The 21,564-nt window shown below is 41.2% G+C and overlaps 1 protein-coding gene across 1 annotated transcript in view; it reads right to left on the reverse strand.

The window, feature by feature from the left end:
* Positions 1 to 19,171, reverse strand: part of LOC116062315 (NACHT, LRR and PYD domains-containing protein 12-like) — a 20,295-nt gene extending 1,124 nt beyond the window's left edge. The window contains exons 1-12 of the mRNA XM_035999003.1: positions 19,062 to 19,171; positions 18,239 to 18,328; positions 14,778 to 14,918; positions 13,617 to 13,721; positions 12,614 to 12,692; positions 12,238 to 12,466; positions 10,345 to 12,148; positions 10,078 to 10,251; positions 9,376 to 9,549; positions 8,299 to 8,472; positions 7,802 to 7,975; positions 21 to 67 (exon numbers count right to left, since the gene is read on the reverse strand). Of these exons, the coding sequence (XP_035854896.1) occupies positions 21 to 67; positions 7,802 to 7,975; positions 8,299 to 8,472; positions 9,376 to 9,549; positions 10,078 to 10,251; positions 10,345 to 12,148; positions 12,238 to 12,466; positions 12,614 to 12,692; positions 13,617 to 13,721; positions 14,778 to 14,918; positions 18,239 to 18,306 (3,169 nt within the window). The 5' untranslated portion in view covers positions 18,307 to 18,328; positions 19,062 to 19,171. The remainder of the gene's footprint in view (positions 1 to 20; positions 68 to 7,801; positions 7,976 to 8,298; positions 8,473 to 9,375; positions 9,550 to 10,077; positions 10,252 to 10,344; positions 12,149 to 12,237; positions 12,467 to 12,613; positions 12,693 to 13,616; positions 13,722 to 14,777; positions 14,919 to 18,238; positions 18,329 to 19,061) is intronic.
* Positions 19,172 to 21,564: the final 2,393 nt, after the last annotated feature.

The following is a 21,564-nucleotide window of genomic DNA, read 5'->3' on the forward strand; positions in this document are numbered from 1 at the left end:
GAAATGTAAAACACACTTACACTTCCTCAGACCTGGTGTCAACCATCTGACTCCAGCAGGCTCCACCCTGAAAGGAGGAGGAGAGGTAGAGTTTAGATTCTCTGCCCGAGCCCGAGCCCAACCCGAGCCGGGGTGGGCTGAAAAGGTATGGGATCAGAGGTGTAGCCTATAACTGGATAAAAAACTATATTGAAAACAGGAGTCAGTTTTTTCAAATGGGTAATCACCAGTCAGTGAGCTTTAGTATTTCCTGTGGCGTTCCACAGGGGTCAGTTTTAGGCCCGAAACTGTTTATCCTTTACCTAAATGACATTTGCAAAGTATCAAATGTACTAAAATGTACTGTTTTTGCAGATGACACAAATATTTTTTGTTGGGGGATGACTTGCAGCAGATGCTGGAAATGGTCACAAATGAAATGAATTAATTAAAATGTTGGTTTGATTCAAATAAGTTATCTTTAAACTCGAACAAAACTAAATTCATGATATTTGGAAATCGTACTATAAATACAGATGTTAAAATAGTAATTGATAACAAAATAATTGAAAGAGTCTATGAAAGTAAATTTCTGGGTGTTGTACTTGACCACAAACTGTGCTGGAAGCCCCACATTGAATATCTGTGCGTGAAGATTGCCAGGAGTATTAGTATATTGAGCAAAACTAGATACATATTGAACCAAAATACATAACATACTCTGTACTGCACACTTACTTTGTTTCAGTTTGTGGGGTGACCTTATGGAATGGACTGAACAATGACATCCAACAGAGCCATAATATCATTCAGTTCAAAAATAGATTAAATAAATCAATACTTGACCAATACAGAAAGGAATAGACCGAAACATAGGAATGGAATTGTAATGTAAAGGTATTGTTGTATATTGTTGTATTGTTGTAAGTTATTGTAAGACCTGAAAGACTGTATGCTGTATTTGCATATCTATTTGTTTTGTAATAATATGATATTGTGAAGTAGGGGCAGGACCAAATAAGCTATTTGCTTCCACCTGCTCCTTCTTGAACTTATCCATTTTTTATTATTATTATTATTTTTTTGTTGTTGTTTTTTGCATATTTATAGCGATCAAGATTAACATAAAAATTGGCCGGAATTCTCCTTTAAGAAGGAATAATATAGACGGGGCGCTTATTCAAGAATCACATTTACGTCAGAATCAGAATCAGAATCAGAATCAGAAAAAGCTTTATTGCCAAGTACGTTTACACACACAAGGAATTTGTCCTGGTGCTGTAGGTGCATGTCACATTAAAGCAACACGCACAGACACACCGAGTCGCCATATATGCGGCGCCAAAACAACTCTCTCTTAACTCTCGCAGGGAGAATACAGCATCACATGAGGAGAGGAGAGGGGGAAAAAAAGCAACTCTCAGACTATCCTCATAAAGATAAGAACAGTGTGGGAACAGGAAAAAAAACACCTCAGCACATAGGCACACAAACAGTACATTTGCACTGCTGAACATAACATAACATAAATGTACAGTTGCACATTTGGCTGCGAAGGCGTTGGACTGGGGAGAGGGTAGGTTGGGGGAGTTTGGCCTGCTGAGAAACGCACAGCCCGGCAGTCCCACTAGTGACTCAGTCTGCAGAATGTTATAGCGAAAACACAGCACATTGCCATGGTGACACCCTTGAACAGTCCAGAACCGATACGACAATCAGCAGGCAGTGGGGAAGACGGGGGAGGAACCAAGAGAGTCTCGCTTGCAGAGCCCCAACAGGGTGACTGTTTGTTCCAAGATACGGCCTTGGCAAGGCCGTTCAGGATAAGGAAGCCGAAAGATTAAATTTGTTTTGTCTACGCGAATGGCTGCTCTAATTTAAACATTCATTCTATTGTCCAACTACACACTGTTCAACTGGTCAATTTTTCTTTCCAAATCCATGACCTTCCTCATGATGGTATCCAAGCCGCGGGTCATTACCATGTTGTTTTCCATCACGCGATTAATAGTTCCAGTTTGCAAACTGATCGCTTTTCCGACAGCTTCAGTCAGGCCAGGCAGCTTCCTTGGGCTTTGGACAGCTACCAAAGTCTTTCCAATTCTTCGATAAGCCAGAGCAAAGCATCCTCCAATCAGCAACATTCCAGTTATCAGGGTTCCAAATAGGTAGATATCCTCAACGTCCTCCACAGAAAGAGCAGAGAGACACACGACACGCCATTTCTCCCAGCCGTCCATCGTATACCCCGCAGCAAACGTCCCGTCAGGACATGCTGGCTCACCCGAACCAGTGCTCCTCCTCGAGAATACAGTGTCAAATGCGTTGAGAGACCAGTTAATCAATTCCATGATTTTTAGGTATTTGTAGAGCCTTGCAGGGAGAGTCTCTAAAAAGTTAACAGCAGACAACACAAGACAAGATAGCAAACAGGGTAGGCCTGGGAGGGAGAGGGAGAAAAAGCGACCGCCTTCGCTGAGAGCTGGAAACATAAAAATTGGCCGGAATTCTCCTTTAAGAAGGAATAATATAGACGGGGCGCTTATTCAAGAATCACATTTACGTAAAAGTGATGTAAATCGTCTACAAAATAAATATTTCAAAGTTGCTGCTTCATCTAGTGACGAAAACCAAAACCAAGGGCTCCATTGTGTTGCTGTCACGGAAATGCACACTCACCGTAGATAAAAGCAGTAAAGACTCATCAGGTAGGATATCTTATATATGTACCACGATAAAGAGTAGGAAAATAGCCTTCGTTTCGGAATACGCACCGGCTACATATGATGAAAGCTTTTTCCCGCGCCTAACCAATGAATTGCTCTCTTTCAATGAATATTCACTAATTATAGGGGGAGACATGAACGCGGTACTAGATTTAAATCAGGATAGATCAGGGGTCAACCACACGAAAACCCAAAAACACATATCGGACATGTTCAATGCAGTTGTGGAATCCCACCATCATACAGATATATGGAAGATGCACAATCCTACTAGCAAGGATTACACCTTTTTTTCCACACATCACCTCACCCACTCCCGCATTGATTATATTTTGTGCTCCAGTGAACTTGGGGCAATGTTCCACACGATATGTACGGTATGTCACCCAAGATGGCGCTGCAGAAGGGTGCCACGGTGTGTTGGTGTTTTGTTTTCTTTTGTGTTTTAACTCTGTTTCTTGCGATGGTATCCGGATCTCATTCACCAGTGAAGAGCTCGTGAACATCAGGGGAACAACACTATCAGACTTATTTCCTACTTTTCTTCTCCCTTCACTGGAAAGTTTGGACATTCTGGTCAAAGGTGCGCTCAACTTTGCTCACGCAGCGAGGCCCCGGAGGAGAGGGAAGTGAGGATTACGCACTCCACTACCGGGAATATTTCTCTCTAACATGCACTCACTGCCCAACACACTGGAGGAATTACAATTGCTGTTGGTGAGAAACAGGGACTTTTCTTCATTTGCTGTTTTGTGGTTCACTGAGACGTGGCTTGTGGATTAATACCAGACTCTGCGCTGCAGCTGCCAGGCTTCCAGCTTTTCAGAGCGGACAGAGACACGGATCTCTCCGGCAAAACTAAAGGTGGAGGAATCTGTTTCTACATCAACAGTGGTTGGTGCAACGACGTGACAGTGACCCAGCAGCACTGTTCTCCTGACCTGGAATATTTCATCATAAACTGTAAGCCTTTTTATTCACCCCGTGAGTTTGCTTCATTCATTCTGGTCGGTGTTTACATCTCACCGCAGGCCAACGTGCAGGACGCGCAGCGCATGCTCGCCGACCAGATACTGAGTGTGGAGCAGACCAACCCGGACTCCTTAGTTATAGTCCTTGGTGACTTTAATAAAGGAAATCTCACTCATGAACTCCCTAAATACAGACAGCATATTAAATGCCCGACCAGAGAGGAGAACATTTTGGATCACTGTTACACCACAGTCAGGGATGCTTATCACGCCATCCCCCGTGCTGCACTGGGTCTCTCTGATCACGTCATGGTTCACCTGATCCCCGCCTACAGGCAGAAATTAAAGCTCTGCAAACCTGTAGTGAGGACATCAAGGAAGTGGACCAGTGTAGCTGTGGAGGATCTTCAGACGTGCTTGGACTCTACTGACTGGGATGTGTTCAGGACTGCAACCACAACCTATTATGTTAGAGAAACTCAAATCAGCGTTAAAACAGCTAAGAAAGGGAAAACACTGGGGTTGGATGGAATTCCATCAGAACTTTTACTACAGTACTTTGACACACTAGGACCTATCATTTTACAAACTTTGACCTCGGCCATAGAGAGGGGCACCTTTCATCAACAAACCAACACTGCACTAATTTCGGTCAAACACAAAAAGGGCAAAGATCCTACGGAGTGCTCGAACTACAGGCCCATCAGCCTCATTGGGACGGATATTAAGCTTTATTCCAAAGTCTTGGCACTAAGCCTAGAACACTTCATTGAGAAGCTAGTCCACCCCGACCAATCAGGGTTTATACCAAAGTGTCAAGCTGCAGACAATATACGCAGATTACTTCATGTTATAGAACAAGCCAAAAACCTTCCAACAACGGCAGCAGTTTTATCACTGGATGTGGAAAAGGCTTTTGACCGCCTAGAGTGGAACTACTTGTGGCAAGTAATGGAGAGGCTTGGTTTGGGAGCCAAATTCATTGACATGGTACGTACTTTATATGCGAATCCCACGGCCATAGTCTCAACCAATGGCCTGCATTCACAGCCATTCCCCATCGCGTGGCGCTCGCGACAGGGATGCCCGCTCTCCCCCATGCTATTTGCGATCTCTCTTGAACCATTAGCCCAGGCCATAAGGCAAAATAAAACATGTAATGTCCAGATTACATCGAATAACAACTCAATATCGTTATTTGCAGATGATATTTTGCTGTACATATCTGACCTTGAGGACTCTGTTCCAAAAATTCTTAAAGCAGCCATATTATGCTCATTTTCAGGTTCATAATTGTATTTTAAGGTTGTACCAGAATAGGTTTACATGGTTTAATTTTCAAAAAACACCATATTTTTGTTGTACTGCAGTGCTCTCTCTCACTGCTGCAGATCCTCTTTTCACCTGGTCTCTGTTTTAGCTACAGAGTGAGACCTCTTTTCTTCTTCTTCTTCTGTACTATCTTTGATTGCATTGCACATGCCCAGTAGCTCAGATGTAGATCATGTCAGCTAGCTAGCTCCATAGACAGTAAAAGAAAGGCTGTTTCTACAACTTCGGTCAGTTACAAGGCAGGATTAGCTGGGAGACTTCTAAATGAGGGCGCACATGTAAGTAGTTCTTTTGTAGATTATGGTGAACTTGTGTGTGTTGTAGCAGTGCTTTGCTACTGAGAACGAGGTAGCATGCTAGCGTTAGCATGCTAGCGTTAGCATTAGCGTTAGCATGCTAACGCTACGAGCTAATGGTTGCGGTTAGCCTGCTCGTTTCGGCTTGTGACGTCATAAGCCGTGCCGATTTAGAACAGCTCACCCAGAGACTGAAGGCAGGACACATTCAGAAACTGTATCTCACTCTAAACAGCATGGATGGATTTTTTTCAAAGTATGTATGTGTGTGGAAGCACCAGAGACACAACATAACACCCCAAATCCCAGAAAAAGTGATTTTTTCATAATATGGGCACTTTAAGATCTTTAACGAATTTGGCTCAATCTCCGGCTATAAAATCAATTGGAATAAATCTAATCTTCTTCTATTGAACAACAGACAGGTGACATTAGCTATTAGTGATACAATACCAACCCAAAGCAAAATGACATATTTGGGCATCACCATTCATGCATCGCTACAGCGAGTTGTCCAGGACAACTATGAAACTATACAAAGTAGTGTTCAAAGGGATCTGGCCAATTGGTCTGCGCTGCCGGCATTGCTATGGTCCAGGATTTCTGTTGTTAAAATGAACATAGTTCCTCGTGTGAATTTCTTAAGTACAATGATCCCCTTACCCCCACCAATACATTTCTGGAAGAAACTTGATACCGTAATCCGGCAGTATATTTGGAATAATAAACAACCTAGGCTAAAATACTCTACCCTGCAATATGCCACAAACACGGGAGGCCTGGCCCTCCCCAACCTTAAAGTGTACCACAGAGCCTTTCATCTATGGGCCCTCAGAGTGTGGATAGGCCCCTCATCTACAGTTCCATGGAGAGAAATAGAGCAAAACCTCACTGGAAGTCTAAGACTGCAAGACCTTGCCTTTGCAGGTATGTGTCCAAAAAAGTGGATGCTAACCTATGGCCCTATGACCTATGGTGGAGGAGCAACTACGTTACACCAATAATGTGGCATTTGAACACCCCAACATTCACTTAATGTCTGGTAACAAACCTTTTGTTTGTAACCAGTGGAGTGACAGAGGTATTTATACTCTAGACCAGCTATTCAAGGGGAAGGTATGTTGAGTTTTGAGGACCTGAGAGCTAGCTTTGAGATCCCTAGGTCATCCTTCTTCCTTTATCTTCGCTTAAAGTCAGCCCTAAAATGTTATGGAGTACCATGGGGAAACAGTCTTGAGACCCACCCAATCATTAAATGGCTTGTTGATTTTCCTGCAAGAGGATTAGTGTCCAGAATTTATGCTAAACTGATGCAAGTATCCGTAGGAGAACTCCCAATAGTAAAGAAATAGGAGCGAGAGCTGAGCTCGGAGGGGAACGTAATTAATTGGGAGACAGTTTGGGACATTTCCCACTGTTCCAAGAACCCAAATCACCAGCAAGTAAGTAAGTATTAAGTTTATTTGATTAGGACAATGCACATTAATCAACATTTCTGTAAATGCGCCAGTGTTAGCCAGTCGGCTAATTTTCAACTGTAGTCCTAATTACCTAGCATGCATGTCTTTATGGTGGGAAGAAACCGGAGCACCTGGAGGAAACCCACGCAAACACTGGGAGAACATGCAAACTCCACACAGAAAGGACCGGAACGACCTTTGAACCCAGAACCTTCTTGCTGTGAGGCAGAAGTGCTAACCACTGAGCCACCGTGCTGCAGATCCACTTCAATATATGTCATAGGACATATTGGACTCCTCAGAAGAGATACGTCTCTGCAGTCATTCCTACTCCCTATTGCACGTTCTGCCAACCAGAACAAACTGGAACTTTCCTGCACATGGTCTGGGAGTGTGAACAGGTGCATGAGTTTTGGAATAAAACAACATCAATAATATCTGATGTTATAGGATGTCGAATTCCTACTGACCCGATTGTTTTGTTACTTAATGACGACTCTAAATTACACCTGCTTGGGAGACAGAAGAAAAATTGGCTAGCCGGCTCAACTGTGACCAAGAAAATTATAGCTCAGCACTGGCTAACCCCCCACTCGCTTTGTATAAAACAGTGGTTGGCATATTTTCTAGACATAGTTATGCTTGAGCTCTCTACAGCAAGGATTAACAAAGCCAAGTCATTGACTATACACCTATGGAAAAGCGCAGCAGCACAAGTATCGGTCCTAATGACTTCAGCATCACAAGAATTAGAGGAGAGCAACTAGGCAAGGTGTGATTTCTGTTTTGTTTGTTTTTTGTTTTTTTTCCTCAAGACCGCAGAGGGTGGGGGGTGGGAGAGGGGGTTGTTCTTGTTCAATTGTGTTTGTCTGTTCTGTATGTTTAAAATGTAAAAATAATAAATTTAAATGGCAGATATCTGTCCAAACTGCAGCGATCTTTAACAACAGGGAATTATCATTTTAGTTGCTGGAGATGTTCTCCTTGGAGACCTCCTACACAAATAGCTCCTTTTTATGTTCATCCAGTGTTTATACCTGAGAGTGTCCAGTCTCCAGAGTGGATCCTTAAGTCCAGCCGACAGCAGCTTCACTCCTGAGTCTCCTGGATGATTGTAGCTCAGGTCCAGCACTCTCAGATGGGAGGGGTTGAAGCTCAGAGCTGAGACCAGAGAAGAACAGCCTTCCTCTGAGATCAGACAGCCTGACAGACTGCAAACACACAGAACAACACGTCACATGATCTGAGGATACTGTGGGGTTACATTAACATTATCACTGATTCTTTCTACTCACAAGCAAACACCCACTAATGTCCATCAACAATCTGACAACATTACTGGTAGCTCTCTGATTCCTGTCTGATATTTCAAGTTCCAACAACAGTGAGTGAGAAGAAAAGAGACTGAAACTAAATAAACACAATTGTTTGAAACAATACAAGCAGAGACAATCTTAGGCACGTTACGAGTTTATCCATTAATGTAAATCCGGATTTAGGTGACCATCAGTTGAACAGGTTGTTGAATCCTGACCTGAGAGTCTCCAGTGTGCAGTGTGGTCTCTTTAGTCCAGCCGACAGAAGCTTCCTTACTGAATCCTGCAGATTGTTGTTACTCAGGTCCAGCTCTCTCAGACTAGAGGACTCAGAGCTGAGTACTGAGGACAGAGCTTCACAGCTTCTCTCTGACATGTTACAGACACTCAGCCTGAAGAGACAAAAATGAACAAGAAGATAAATATCAGTATTATTAAAATGTAAAAAAAATTATACGTTGAGTCTGGACTAAAAGTATAATCAAAAGAAAAAAAGGATCTGATTTGCAGTTCAAGGAACTAAGACATTTTAACTCAAGAGTCAAACAAGGATGTTTTTCAGTTTAACTAAAATATAAACTGGAAATCTAGATGGAAATTTGTGAGGCATCATTAAATCTGGTGATGTATAATCTCTTTTCAGCTCTTGTTCAAATAGGAATAGTCTGGATGAACAGAAGTACATTTCCAAGCTTTGTCCTTCACCGTCCGCTCTGCATGTTCTCTTATCTGGATTAATGACAGTTCATTCACTGCTGGTTGTCCCTCGACTTGCAAAACTCTATACGCTTCTAAAAACAACAACCTTCGAGCTAGCGAACTACATGCTCAAAATGTCAAGTTTAGAAGAAGATGTGGATGGTGCAACAAGGCAGGCATGTTGGTTCTTTCGAGGGAATCATTGTAAAGATTTACAAATAATATGTTTAGGTAATTTCCTCTCTAACTGGGATATTTTGGGACCAATTGGTGGGATTGCTGTGGACGAAGTACACACAGAGATACACTGGTAAGAGCCAATGAAGTTTAACCATGTATCAGCTCATTTAAATAGCTCACGTTACTGTACTGTGTCAACAGTTAACTTCCTTTAATATTTTATGTGGCGTTTTGTTTTGTGGGGTGCAAATGTTCCAACAAAAGAAGTTCCTTCCTGAGACTATTTAGCAGAGCCACCGTCACTGCCTCCGGAGCTTAGCGCCGCCCAGGACCATTGTGATTGTTTTAAAGAAATGCAAACAACCCAGAGAAATATTTTGGAAATCATTTTAACATAATGTGTAACTTGATCTGACCTGAGAGTCTCCAGTTTACAGTATGGACTCTGAAGCCCAGCCGACAGCAGCTTCCCTCCTGAATCCTGCAGGTTGTTGTTACTCAGGTCCAGCTCTCTCAGACTAGAGGACTCAGAGCTGAGAACTGAGGACAGAGCTTCACAGCTTCTCTCTGACAGGTTACAGCAACTCAGCCTGGAGAGACAATAATGAATAAGAAGATAAATATCAGTATTATTAAAATGTGAAAATTTCATAGGTCGAGTCTGGACTAAAGTATTATCAGAAAAACAAAGATCTCAGTTAGCATTTTAGCTCACAGATTGAACTCAGAGTAAAAAGAATATATATATATATATATATATATATATATATATATATATATATATATATATATATATATATACAGTCTATGATCACTACATCTTTATATACAGACTATGATCTCTACATATTTATATACGGTCTATGATCTCTACATCTTTATATACGGTATATGACTGCTACATCTTTATCTTTATATACGGTCTATGATCGCTACATCATTATATACAGTCTATGATCTCTATATCTTTATATACAGTCTATGATCGCTACATCTTTACATACGGTCTATGATCTCTACATCTTCATATACAGTCTATGATCTCTACATCTTTATTTACGGTCTATGATCTCTACATCTACATCATATGCAACATTATTATATTAACTTGATCTGACCTGAGAGTCTCCAGTTTACAGTGTGGACTCTGAAGTCCAGCCGACAGCAGCTTCCCTCCTGAATCCTTCAGGTTGTTGTTACTCAGGTCCAGCTCTCTCAGACTAGAGGACTGGGAGCTGAGAACTGAGGACAGAGCTTCACAGCTTCTCTCTGACAGGTTACAGCCACTCAGCCTGAAGAGAAAGTAATAAAGAAAAAACAATCAAGAAGTTGAAAAGATAGCAGAGCATTTAAGTTATGCTATATGACTCTATCGCTGTACTTACACAGCTTTTTTGGAGGCTTTGACCACTGGTAGCAGCCTCAGAAGAGCCTCATCTGAAGCAGAGTATTTCATCAGGTCAAACACATCCAGATCTTCTTCTGATGACAGTAAGATGAAGACCAGAGCTGACCACTGAGCAGGAGACAGTTTATCTGTGGAGAGACGTCCTGAACTCAGGATCCGTTGGATCTCCTCCACTAGAGAATGATCATTCAGTTCATTCAGACAGTGGAACAGATTGATGCTTCTCTCTGCAGACAGATTCTCACTGATCTTCTTCTTGATGTACTCAACTGTTTCCTGATTGATCTGTGAGCTACTTCCTGTCTGTGTCAGCAGGCCTTGTAGGAGACTTTGATTGGACTGCAGGGGAAGACCAAGGAGGAAGCGGAGGAACAAGTCCAGGTGTCCAATTGGACTCTGTAAGGCCTTGTCCACAGCACTCTGGTAGAACTGTGGTTGTTTAGGTTTTTCTCTGAAGACTTTAGGCAGCCATGATGTTGTTTGTTCTCCTGACAGCAGGTTGACTCCAGAGTTGGTGAATGTCAGATGAACATGAAGAGCAGCCAGGAACTCCTGAACACTCAGATGGATGAAGCTGAACACCTTGTCCTGGTACAGTCCTCTCTCCTCTTTAAAGATCTGTGTGAACACTCCTGAGTACACTGAGGCTGCTGTGATATCGATGCCACACTCTGTCAGGTCTGATTCATAGAATATCAGGTTGCCTTTCTGCAGCTGCTCAAAAGCCAATTTTCCCAGAGACTCGATCAACTTCCTGCTCTCTGGATTCCAGTGTGGATCTGTCTCAGCTCCTCCATCATACTTGATGTTCTTCACTTTGGACTGAACCACCAGGAAGTGGATGTACATCTCAGTCAGGGTCTTGGGCAGCTCTGCTCCCTCTCTTGTCTTCAACACATCCTCCAGAACTGTAGCAGTGATCCAGCAGAAGACTGGGATGTGGCACATGATGTGGAGGCTTCGTGATGTCTTGATATGGGAGATGATTCTGCTGGCCTGCTCCTCATCTCTGAATCTCTTCCTGAAGTACTCCTCCTTCTGTGGGTCAGTAAACCCTCTGACCTCTGTCACCATGTCAACACACTCAGGAGGGATCTGATTGGCTGCTGCAGGTCGTGTGGTTATCCAGAGGCGAGCAGAAGGAAGCAGTTTCCCCCTGATGAGGTTTGTCAGCAGCACATCCACTGAGGTGGACTCTGTAACATCAGTCAGGATCTCAGTGTTGTGGAAGTCCAGAGGAAGTCGACACTCATCCAGACCGTCAAAGATGAAGACAATCGGGAACTCTTCAAACCTGCAAATTCCTGCTTCTTTGGTTTCACTAAAGAAGCGATCAACAAGTTCCACCAAGCTGTAGTTTCTCTCTTTCAGCACATTCAGCTCTCTGAAGGTGAATGGAAATGTGAACTGGATGTCCTGGTTGGCTTTGCCTTCAGCCCAGTCCAGAGTGAACTTCTGAGTTAAGACTGTTTTCCCGATGCCAGCCACTCCCTTTGTCATCACTGTTCTGATTGGTTCATCCCTTCCAGGTGGGGTTTTAAAGATGTCTTCTTGTCTGATTCTTGTTTCTGGTCTGTCTTGTTTCCAGGATGCTGTTTCAATCTGTCTGACCTCATGTTCATTATTGACCTCTGCAGTCCCTCCCTCTGCGATGTAGATCTCTGTGAACATCTGATTCAGAAGGGTTGGGTTTCCAGCTTTAGCAATCCCCTCAAACACACACTGGACCTTCTTGTTTAGATTAGATTTCAGTTTAAGTTTACAAACTCTAGAACGACTTCCTGTAAGAACACGCAACAAAAAACATCAGTAAGTGATTTATAAAGTAAATATGAAAGTTTACTTCCCCTAAAGATATAAATCCTCTTACTGCTGTGCAGACGGTCAGCCAGCTCGTCCTGCTTCATTCTCCTCAGGAAGTGCAGAGTAATCTTCAGAAATGCCTCTCTGCTGCTCCTCCTCTGATCTTCATCTTCACCGTCCAACACCTCCTCACCCTCCCTCTGAATGTCTGGGCATTCTGGGTAATCTGGACTCAGAACCTTCTGGATCTTCTTCAGCTCGTTCTTCACAAACGTGACAATGTCGTCCTCCAGCAGCTAGAACAGAAGATTATATGAATCAAATCAAACTGAAATCATGGAAGCAAACATCAGATCCATGTTGGACAATCATCTGGTCTATAAAGTGCACCAGATGATTGTGAACAACATAGATGTAAAAGTAATTGTTGTACATCTACAGACCATAAATATGGAGTGCAGGTGTGTTTGATGCTGCTGGGCAGAATTACCACTGGGAACCTCTGAGCTCTCCTGGTCCACTCTGTGGAGGAATCAGGAAGAATTAGCTCACATCATGTCTGTCCACACAGAGACAAACACAAGGTAAAGGTCCTCTGATTTAAAGTGTTGATTACAACACTGAATCAGATGGTTTCCCCTGACATTAAATTGCTGGTCGTACTGCTGATCCCACTTAGCCTGGAAATCCAGACCCAAATCTGAAAAAGTAAGGGTCATTGAGTAATGAAAATGGCTTAACTCGAGGGGCGGCGCCAAGCATGCATTTGAAAATATCACTGCACGCAATTGGATAACACTACGACCAATCACAACAACACACAGGGTGACGTATCCAGAGCCACATACGCTTAGCTACCAGTGGAGCTAACTGGTAGATTAAACTCTTAGCTACCAGCGGAGCTAACTGGTAGATTAAACTCTTAGCTACCAGAGGAGCTAACTGGTAGATTAAACTGTCGTCAACTGTTTAGCTCGCCTCTGGCACGCCTATATCAGATACACTGATGTAATTGGTACAGCTCGGCTACAAGGGCATAGTTAATGAGAATTACTCAATGCCAGAGTGACTCGCTGAGCAAATTAAAATTGTGCTCTTGCGAGAACTCTGGATTTCCAGGGTAGATGTATCTTGTGTTTCAACAGGAAGAACTAAGAAGTAAACAAGGGCTACAACTAGTATCTTTCACTAAGGACTTCTCTTGGTTTGTTTGAACAAACTCAGTGTGAACACAAACCAAGTGAATATTGGGCTGAACCAAATCTAAAACAACAGAAAATATTGTATGATGTAAACAACTGAATATTAGTACAAAACATGAGTACACGGCACCAGAGAATGATGCCCCAAAGCTGAACAGGTTGGAAAGATAATCAACAGTGTTTGATGGATCAGACCAACTGGAAGGCAGCACAGTTTATTTTGTTCTCAGTTTTAAATCCTCACCTTTGATCAACAGAGTGACGTCCATCTTTGAAGTTTATAGGCCAACTCTTAGACCGGTCACTCTTCATGGACACACAGCTGGGTTCTGGTTCTTCCAGCTTTCTCCTGATAGAAACACATAAAAACTGAATATAATCTACACTGTGCAACAATGGATTGTGGATACATTTCAAAAAACTATTTGCTCATTGTTTTGTCATGCCATCCAGGAGAACAGTGTTTTCACTGAAACACAACAGTTTTAAAGGTACAGAGTGAATCCATGTGAAACACACTGGTGGGCTACATCTTGTAGACCACTATCAGATATGCATGGTAAGGACCAGGTTGCCTGTGGGTTTCCCCCTGCTGTTCTGTTATTCTTGGCAAGGCCACCTGGCCTAGTAAAGGATTAAGGCTGATTTATGCTTCTGCGTTGAATCGACGGCGTACCCCCGCAGACCCCTCTGTGTCTCCCTCTCCGTGCCCTCCGCCGTAGCTCGACGTGTACCTCCAAAAATGTGTAACTTTGCGTCGAGGTGACGCAGACCGCAAGGACTGTGATTGGTCAACTGGTCCTGTGTGTTGATAGTCGGTGTTTCAAGGACTGTGATTGGTCAACTGGTCTTGTGTATTGATAGTCGGTGTTTCCAGCAGCCTACTGTGGGGAGTAGCAACATGCTAGTTCACTGACATATTTTGGTTCCAATGACGGGTTTATCCGTTTGTAAAGTGTCTATATGTCAGTAACGTTTTGAAATTAGCACTTCGCCAGCAAGCAGTACTTTGTGGGCAGTTGTGCTTAAGTTTGCTTGCTAACATGACATAAACTGGCTGGCAGACACCTCGCAAATAACCTCAGACTTATCACCCACTAGCGTTGTGGCGGTGAAATGCACCGCAATGCAAAGCAACCCCGACGCAGAACTCCGAAAGGGTCACGACACCGTAGGAGCGACGGCGTAGATACGCCGTGGAGTTGACGCAGGAGCATAAGACAGCCATTATGGGTGGCCTGCTTGCTAAAGTCCAGTTCAGACCAAAGATTCTGGACGAGACAAGTTGAAACTTGCAGATACTTGCAATGCTCCGGTCTGCAGCGTTCTGAAAGCTGCCAGTTTATACCAACGACTCACAATTGAGAATCTGACACAAACACTCTGTTGTGTTTTAAATCCTCACCTTGGATCAACAGAGTGACATCCAACTTTGAAGTACACAGATAACTCCTTAGACCGGTCACTCTTCATGGACACACAGCTGGGTTCAGGTTCAGATCTAGATTCTGGTTCAGCAGAGTCAGGTGTGAGCTGCTGCTCTGGGCTTCAACACAGACAGAGGTTGAGTGTGAATAATGGTGATAGATAGATAGATAGATAGATAGATAGATAGATAGATAGATAGATAGATAGATAGATAGACACAACAAACACACATACACACATATTTCACATACAAAAATCACTCACATAAATTTAAAGAGTTAACAATTAGTGAAGTGATTACAAAGGTCTGGTATTGACTGACCATGTGATGCAATTACCATGATAAGGTGAATAGTGGGAAATAATTTCCTATGCATATTTATTTGTTGATAGAAATACTCGACCTGCGCAAGCGCGATACGTAAGGATGTAATAGAACATTTCCTATGCATATTCTTTCATGTCTTATATGATGATAGTTGTTATTCTAGATGTCATGGTAATGTCCTGTATGTGCAGGTAACTTCAGACTGTAGTGAGAAAGGATGACAGCTGGACAGTGTTGGAATGTAACAAAGTACAAATACTTCGCTACTGTACTTAAGTAGAATTTTCGCATATCTGTAATTTACTTATTATTATTATTGTTATTATTATTGTTATTTATATTTTCAGAAACTTTTACTTTTACTCCATTACATTTCCTAAATAACATGTATACTTTTACTCCACTACATTTACTAAATAATATGTATACTTTTACTCCACTACATATGTATACTTTTACTCCACTACATTTACTAAATAATATGTATACTTTTACTCCACTACATTTACTAAATAATATGTATACTTTTACTCCACTACATTTCCCCTGAGCATCTTAGTTCTCGTTACAACAAAATAAAATCAGAAGGAATTAGTTCCACTGGAAAAAAAGCAGGTTTGGTGAATCATTGCTCCTAGATTGCCGAGTTAACGCTCCGTTCCAGTTGGTGACGTGATGCCTGTTTGTTGCCAAGCGGCAAAAAAACAACCATAGGCCAAAACTAAAAAAGAAGAGGTGGAAGCATAATAACTGATAGTGTCATGGAAGCACCTGGTACAGGCTCTGCTGCCATGGTAACAGACGATGAACAACCCGACGACAGTGGTGATGAAGATAACGTTACACACCTTTGGCCATAAAGTTCATTATTTTTTTTTTTTTACTTTTACTTCTAATACTTACAAGTACATTACAGAAAATGACTCTTGATACTTAAATTTATTGAAAAGAAATTCTGGTACAGGATATAAAATCCAAAACAAATATATATATATTGACATTTTGGGCGCTTGGCTAGCTCAGTTGGTAGAGCAGGCGCTCATATATAGAGGTTTACTCCTCGACCACTGGTTTGACTCCAACGTGCAGCCCTTTGCTGCATGTCATTCCCTCTCTCTCTCTCTCCCATTTCATGTCTTCATCTTTCCTGTCAATAAAGGCCTAAAAATGCCCCAAAAAATAATCTTTAAAAAAAAAATTAATAATATATATATATATATATATATATATATATATATATGTATTCACATTTTAACATGTTGTTAAATAAGTTACATAAATTACTGACAAGCTTTATAATTATACATTACACCTTTTGACAGGCAAAATGCATCCAACCTATTGTTAAAAGAATTAATAGAAGGGGAACGAACAACTTCTTCTGGAAGCTCGTTCCATGATTTTACTGCAGTGTGAAAACGTTCTTTTTCTTTTCAGACATTCATGTTCTGGGGTAAAGTTTTTAAAGAATTCCCTTGTGTCTCGCACCTATTGCTCCAAAACTGAAAGATATGCTCAACTGTTAAATCATATATTCCCTATACAAGCTTATACACCTGAATCATATCACCTCTGTATCTCCTATACAGTCTCAATCTATCTTCATAAAAACATATTTTTCATTCCTGGAATTCATTTAGTAGCTCTTGTCTGGACCCTTTCAATTTCTTCTACATATTTTAATTTATATGGACATCAGACTGAGCTAGCATATTCAACTTAAGTACAGTAAATATCAGATACTTGAAGACTTTTACTCAAGTAATATTCTAAAAGTGTTACAGTTTGGGACATTTCTGTTACCCATTGTTCATTTTGCTGTCTGTATTGTTTATTTGTGTATGTTCTGTTGTTGTATATTTTATTCTGTATATTTATGCCCCTGTTTGTAGGTTTCCTGTTTTTGTGTTTATTCTGAAGTGTGTATGTTTTGTTATTCCTGTGTTCTCTGTCCTCCCTTGTGTTTAGTGTTGTGTCAAGTTTCTGTGTTTAGTTGATGTCATGTTTTCTGTCTGCTTTTTCTGTTTCCTGTTTTATTTTGATAGTCTGTTTTCTGTCTTGTCATGTCTAGTTTTACTCTCTGTGTTTCCCGCCCTTGTCTGATAGTCCTGCCCCGCCCTGATGTGTTTCACCTGTTGTCTCACCTATTCCTGGTTTGCTCGTTTCCTAGTGTATTTAGCCTCTGTGTTTCCCCCTTGTCCTTTGTTAGAGTGTTTTGTGTCTTCACCCGGTCAGTCTGTGTCCTTGTGCCGTGAGTTTCTGTTCCTCGTACTTCTTGTTTGGTATTCAGTCAGTTTGTTTCAGCCTTTTCAGCGTTTTTTTTTTTTGCATTTTTCCCTGGTGTTTTCCAGTCGCTGTACTGCCGCTTTTTGTTGTAATAAATATCTACCCTCTGCCTGCCTGCCTGCCTGCCTCTCTCTGCGTTTGGGTTCACTATTCCCTGCCTCCTCATAACAAAAAGGAGACTTTAACTTTTACAAATTGCTTTCAAGTACTTTATACAAGACTGCAGCTGGACGTGTGTGAGACAGAGGTGCCAATACTATTTTCAAGTTCATGTGTTCACCGCTGAGCTCGGACTACAGTGTGTTTAACGTTAGATGTGAGCTGGTGTCAGACTTTAGTCTGTTCGGAGCCTTCTAGTGTCTGGTAGGAGAGAGAGGCCACGTTGGCCATGCAGTGACACGCGCGGCATGCTAGAAATAGGACCGACTGCTATTTTCCAGGCAAAATAGAAGACAAAGTTTCATTTTGACACAAATACATTTAATGACATTTTGATGTTTGGAAGTCTCGAGATTTTGACATAAATGCAGATATAAATGTCATTTAAAAAATAATAATCAATTTTCAAATATTGCAACTGTCAATACAGAAGGAAATATTCTGTAGCCTATTCTGCCGTCAATACTGCTGACATTGTCTTTGCTGTAATCAGATCAGTATATTTGTTTATGGGAAACATACATGTGGACAGACAAGGCTAGCAGCAGCAGCGCCACGTCAGACACGTTTCTGGTGTGCAAAGACATAGAAAACGCCACGAAGCCGCCACGCAACAGAAATGCCACGCTCGCGCTACGCAGCCAGTGTGCAGGAGGTGGTCTCACCTCTGAGCTTTGGTCTGGCGGTCCTGTTCCCCACACAGAGTGGTTCCTCTGTCCTCACACTGATCCATGCTGCTGAACTCAGCCTCTCATCTGCAGAGGGAACAACAGCATTTCTCATTGGCTCTTGTCTTTTTCACATCACTGTCAGTTGAATGCATCATCAGCTGCTGTAGTTCTACTCTGGACATTTATCAAAGACACCTCTGGAGCCTCAAAAAAACTGACATCACTTTTTTTGCAGATTAGTAGTCCATCCAAACAGTCATTAGTTATCAGATAGAGAGCGCCACATCTGTATGTCACTAAAAACATTACACACACACACACACACACACACACACACACACACACACACACTAGTTATCAGAGAGCTCCACAGCTGTATTTCACTAAAAACATTAACTTCCTGCCAGCCTTCAGCTCACAGTTCAAACACATTTTAATTTCATTGTAAACCTAATGATTGTATTTATTGTATTTCTGTGTAGAATGACCTGATATATATCTTCACATTTGGTGTATGTTTCCCTGTTTGTTTGATCTTTTTGTAGAGAAATTATCATGTTGTAGTTGTATATTTGTGTAATAGATGAGGACTTCTCTCCTCTCCTGCTGTAGCTGCTGCTTTTTAAATGCTATTGTATGCATTTCATATGTTATAAATAATCTAAACTAAACTCTGCGTTCCTCTCCGAGAAATCCAGCCAACATGGCGGCGGATCTTTGTGCAGTTGGACAGTTTGAGTCCCCAGTCAGAGTTATGTTAGTTTCTCTGCAGCTTTCTGCTCTCAAACTAAACTAACAGAAAGGTACAGTACATTACCTTCAGCTGGAGCTCCACACGGAGGAAACTAACTGCGACACAAGCTGTGTGAAAGTGAAAGTAAACTTTAAACAGGAAACGCCCTGAACACGAGTCACATGTTAATAAAGGTCAGCTGGGGCACGTTCAGCCCCGACAACACGGAGCAAACAGTTTATTTACACTCTTTTTTTTTTATTTCTTTATTCAGAGTACAGATATACAAACAAACAAACAAACAAGACATTTACAAATCCACTTCAAAAGAGCTTTAGCCTCGGGTCGAGCATAGAAACCAAACCTAGGAGCTTCTACATAACTAATCATAAAGAAGAAAATACAATAAGAGAAAAGAAATAAAAAGGCTATCTCTAATTAATGTACGAGTTTCAAGTCAAGAAATGAATTGAAGGGCTTTTTTGTTTCAATAGCTTGACACCAAAGATTGAAGTCATTCTTCCAATGGATTAGGGAGGGTTAGGTCTTAAAATATCGACATTTATGTATCAAATGTTTCCCTAATAGAAAATCTACACACACGGCACATTTTCTACAGTTTAGACCCTTTTTACAGCATTTTGATGCCTTGTTTATTTTGAGAAACTAAGTCATGTTCAGATAGCTCCAAAAACCTCAGAAAAAAGCTCCCAAAACGTCGGGAAAAACGTCAAAAATTTTGAGGAAAAAAAAAACAAAGCTTCAAAGAATCTCGAAAGAAGCAAAAAAAACTGCAGAAAAAAGGCATCGTTTTGACTTTTTCCACCATCAAATTGGCAGAAATGGGCTTCCATACCTGTTAAAAAAACAGACGATAACAAATGATCTCAAATGTGTTTTATTCTCAAACCAACAACAACAAAAGTCTCTTTGACTCAACAGGTAAAAACACATGAAAGCAAACGTTATACTTTATTATATAATACAGTATATTATATAATTATATATTATATAATACAGTATATTTCCTAAAATAAATCCCTTTGAAGCCGTGGAGCCGGTCGATAAATAAATAAAAAATAAAGACTGAACCGAAGAAACGAGGCTCGCTTTCAACGGATCCGTTTCTCAAGAAAAGTTTAAAAAATAAAATACTTAATATAGCGACAGGATGTCACATCTGTGTGGATTAAGATAATTATTTCCTCATGTAACCCTTGTGTTGTCTTCCATTCGACTGTGACCGTGCACTGGGTCAGAAAATCAAAATCGTTTTCGTCTTTTTCTTTCTACACTTTTGACCTTCTACACATTTTTGAAATTCATTGTCAATAAACTTCATTTATAGGAAATTATCCCTAATCCTTGAGTTAAAAAAGCAGAACTTATGAATTATTCAGACTAATATTAAAGGAGAGGTTATGTGTCAACGTTGAGCGAAGATACGGTGTCGAAACATTTCAATTTAATTTTAAAATGCTAAACAAATGGAATAAAACGGCCAAAATTGAATAAAAGTAGAGATCCGATCTCTTGTTGTACTCATGAAGTGCGTTCTATGGAATCATCCGTGTTATTTTGGGGTAATTAAAATAAGGAAGTTAAAGAGAAACCCAGATTTCTGATTTTGAAAACAGGCCAAATTTGACCCAAAGACAACAGAAGGGTTAGACCTAAGTTACAGTGAAGACAGGATGGAGAAAAGTTAAAAGCTTTTTGCACACGGAGTCGGAAGCTTTCGTCTGTCATCAATTGTTTGTTTTTAGAATCAGATTCAATTTTCTGCGTTTTTTTCGCATCTGTAGCAAAGATTTTGGGGCGTTTTGACATTTAGACGTACCGCCGGCCTGTAATATTAACAGTCTATGGTTCAGGATCAGCTGGAGTTCTTATTTAATCTGTGGCTGCATCTGAACATCTGGTAGAGAAACCATATCGGGGAAAAGTGCCAGAAAAAAAAAGTCAAAAAATGTCAAAAACGTTGAAAAAAAATCAAACAAAATATAAAAAAAAAAAGTTTTAAAAAAGTGTCAAAGGTCAAACATCGGAAAGCATCACATACATTGAAAAAAAAAACATTTTTTTAAAAGCGGAAAAACCGTTAAAAACAAAGAGAGGTTTCTGTGTGTGACGGATTCTTTAGATGACAGAGAGAAGAAAGAAAAACGCAGACAGAGATTTAGGACTCGGTATCGGAGCTAAAAACAAAATGGTCCAACGAAACTTAAAGGTGCCCTGCCACACAAAACCGTTTGTCCTTATACTGTTTGAAATACGTCCGGTCCGTATGTGTTGGTGTTATGTGGTGAATGTGAAAATGAACTGCTCCCTCCTCTGTCAGCTCTAAGCGGAGACATCAGACCAATTACCAAAGCTGGTCAGTCTGACGTGGCGTTGCCTGAGCTCATTACTATTCATGAGCTCGCCCAGTTGCGCTGGGTAAAGGATGCTGATAGCCAGGCTCTCATTGGCTAGCTGTTACCCAATCAGAGTCAAGCAGCTTAGCTTGTTGAATATTAATGAGAACTGGCACAAATCGAGCTGAGTCTTCCTGCAGGCTTTCTAAACCACGCTAGAATGGCTTGAA

This window comes from Sander lucioperca, chromosome 2 (genome assembly GCF_008315115.2).
Source record: "Sander lucioperca isolate FBNREF2018 chromosome 2, SLUC_FBN_1.2, whole genome shotgun sequence".
Classification (NCBI taxonomy): domain Eukaryota; kingdom Metazoa; phylum Chordata; class Actinopteri; order Perciformes; family Percidae; genus Sander; species Sander lucioperca.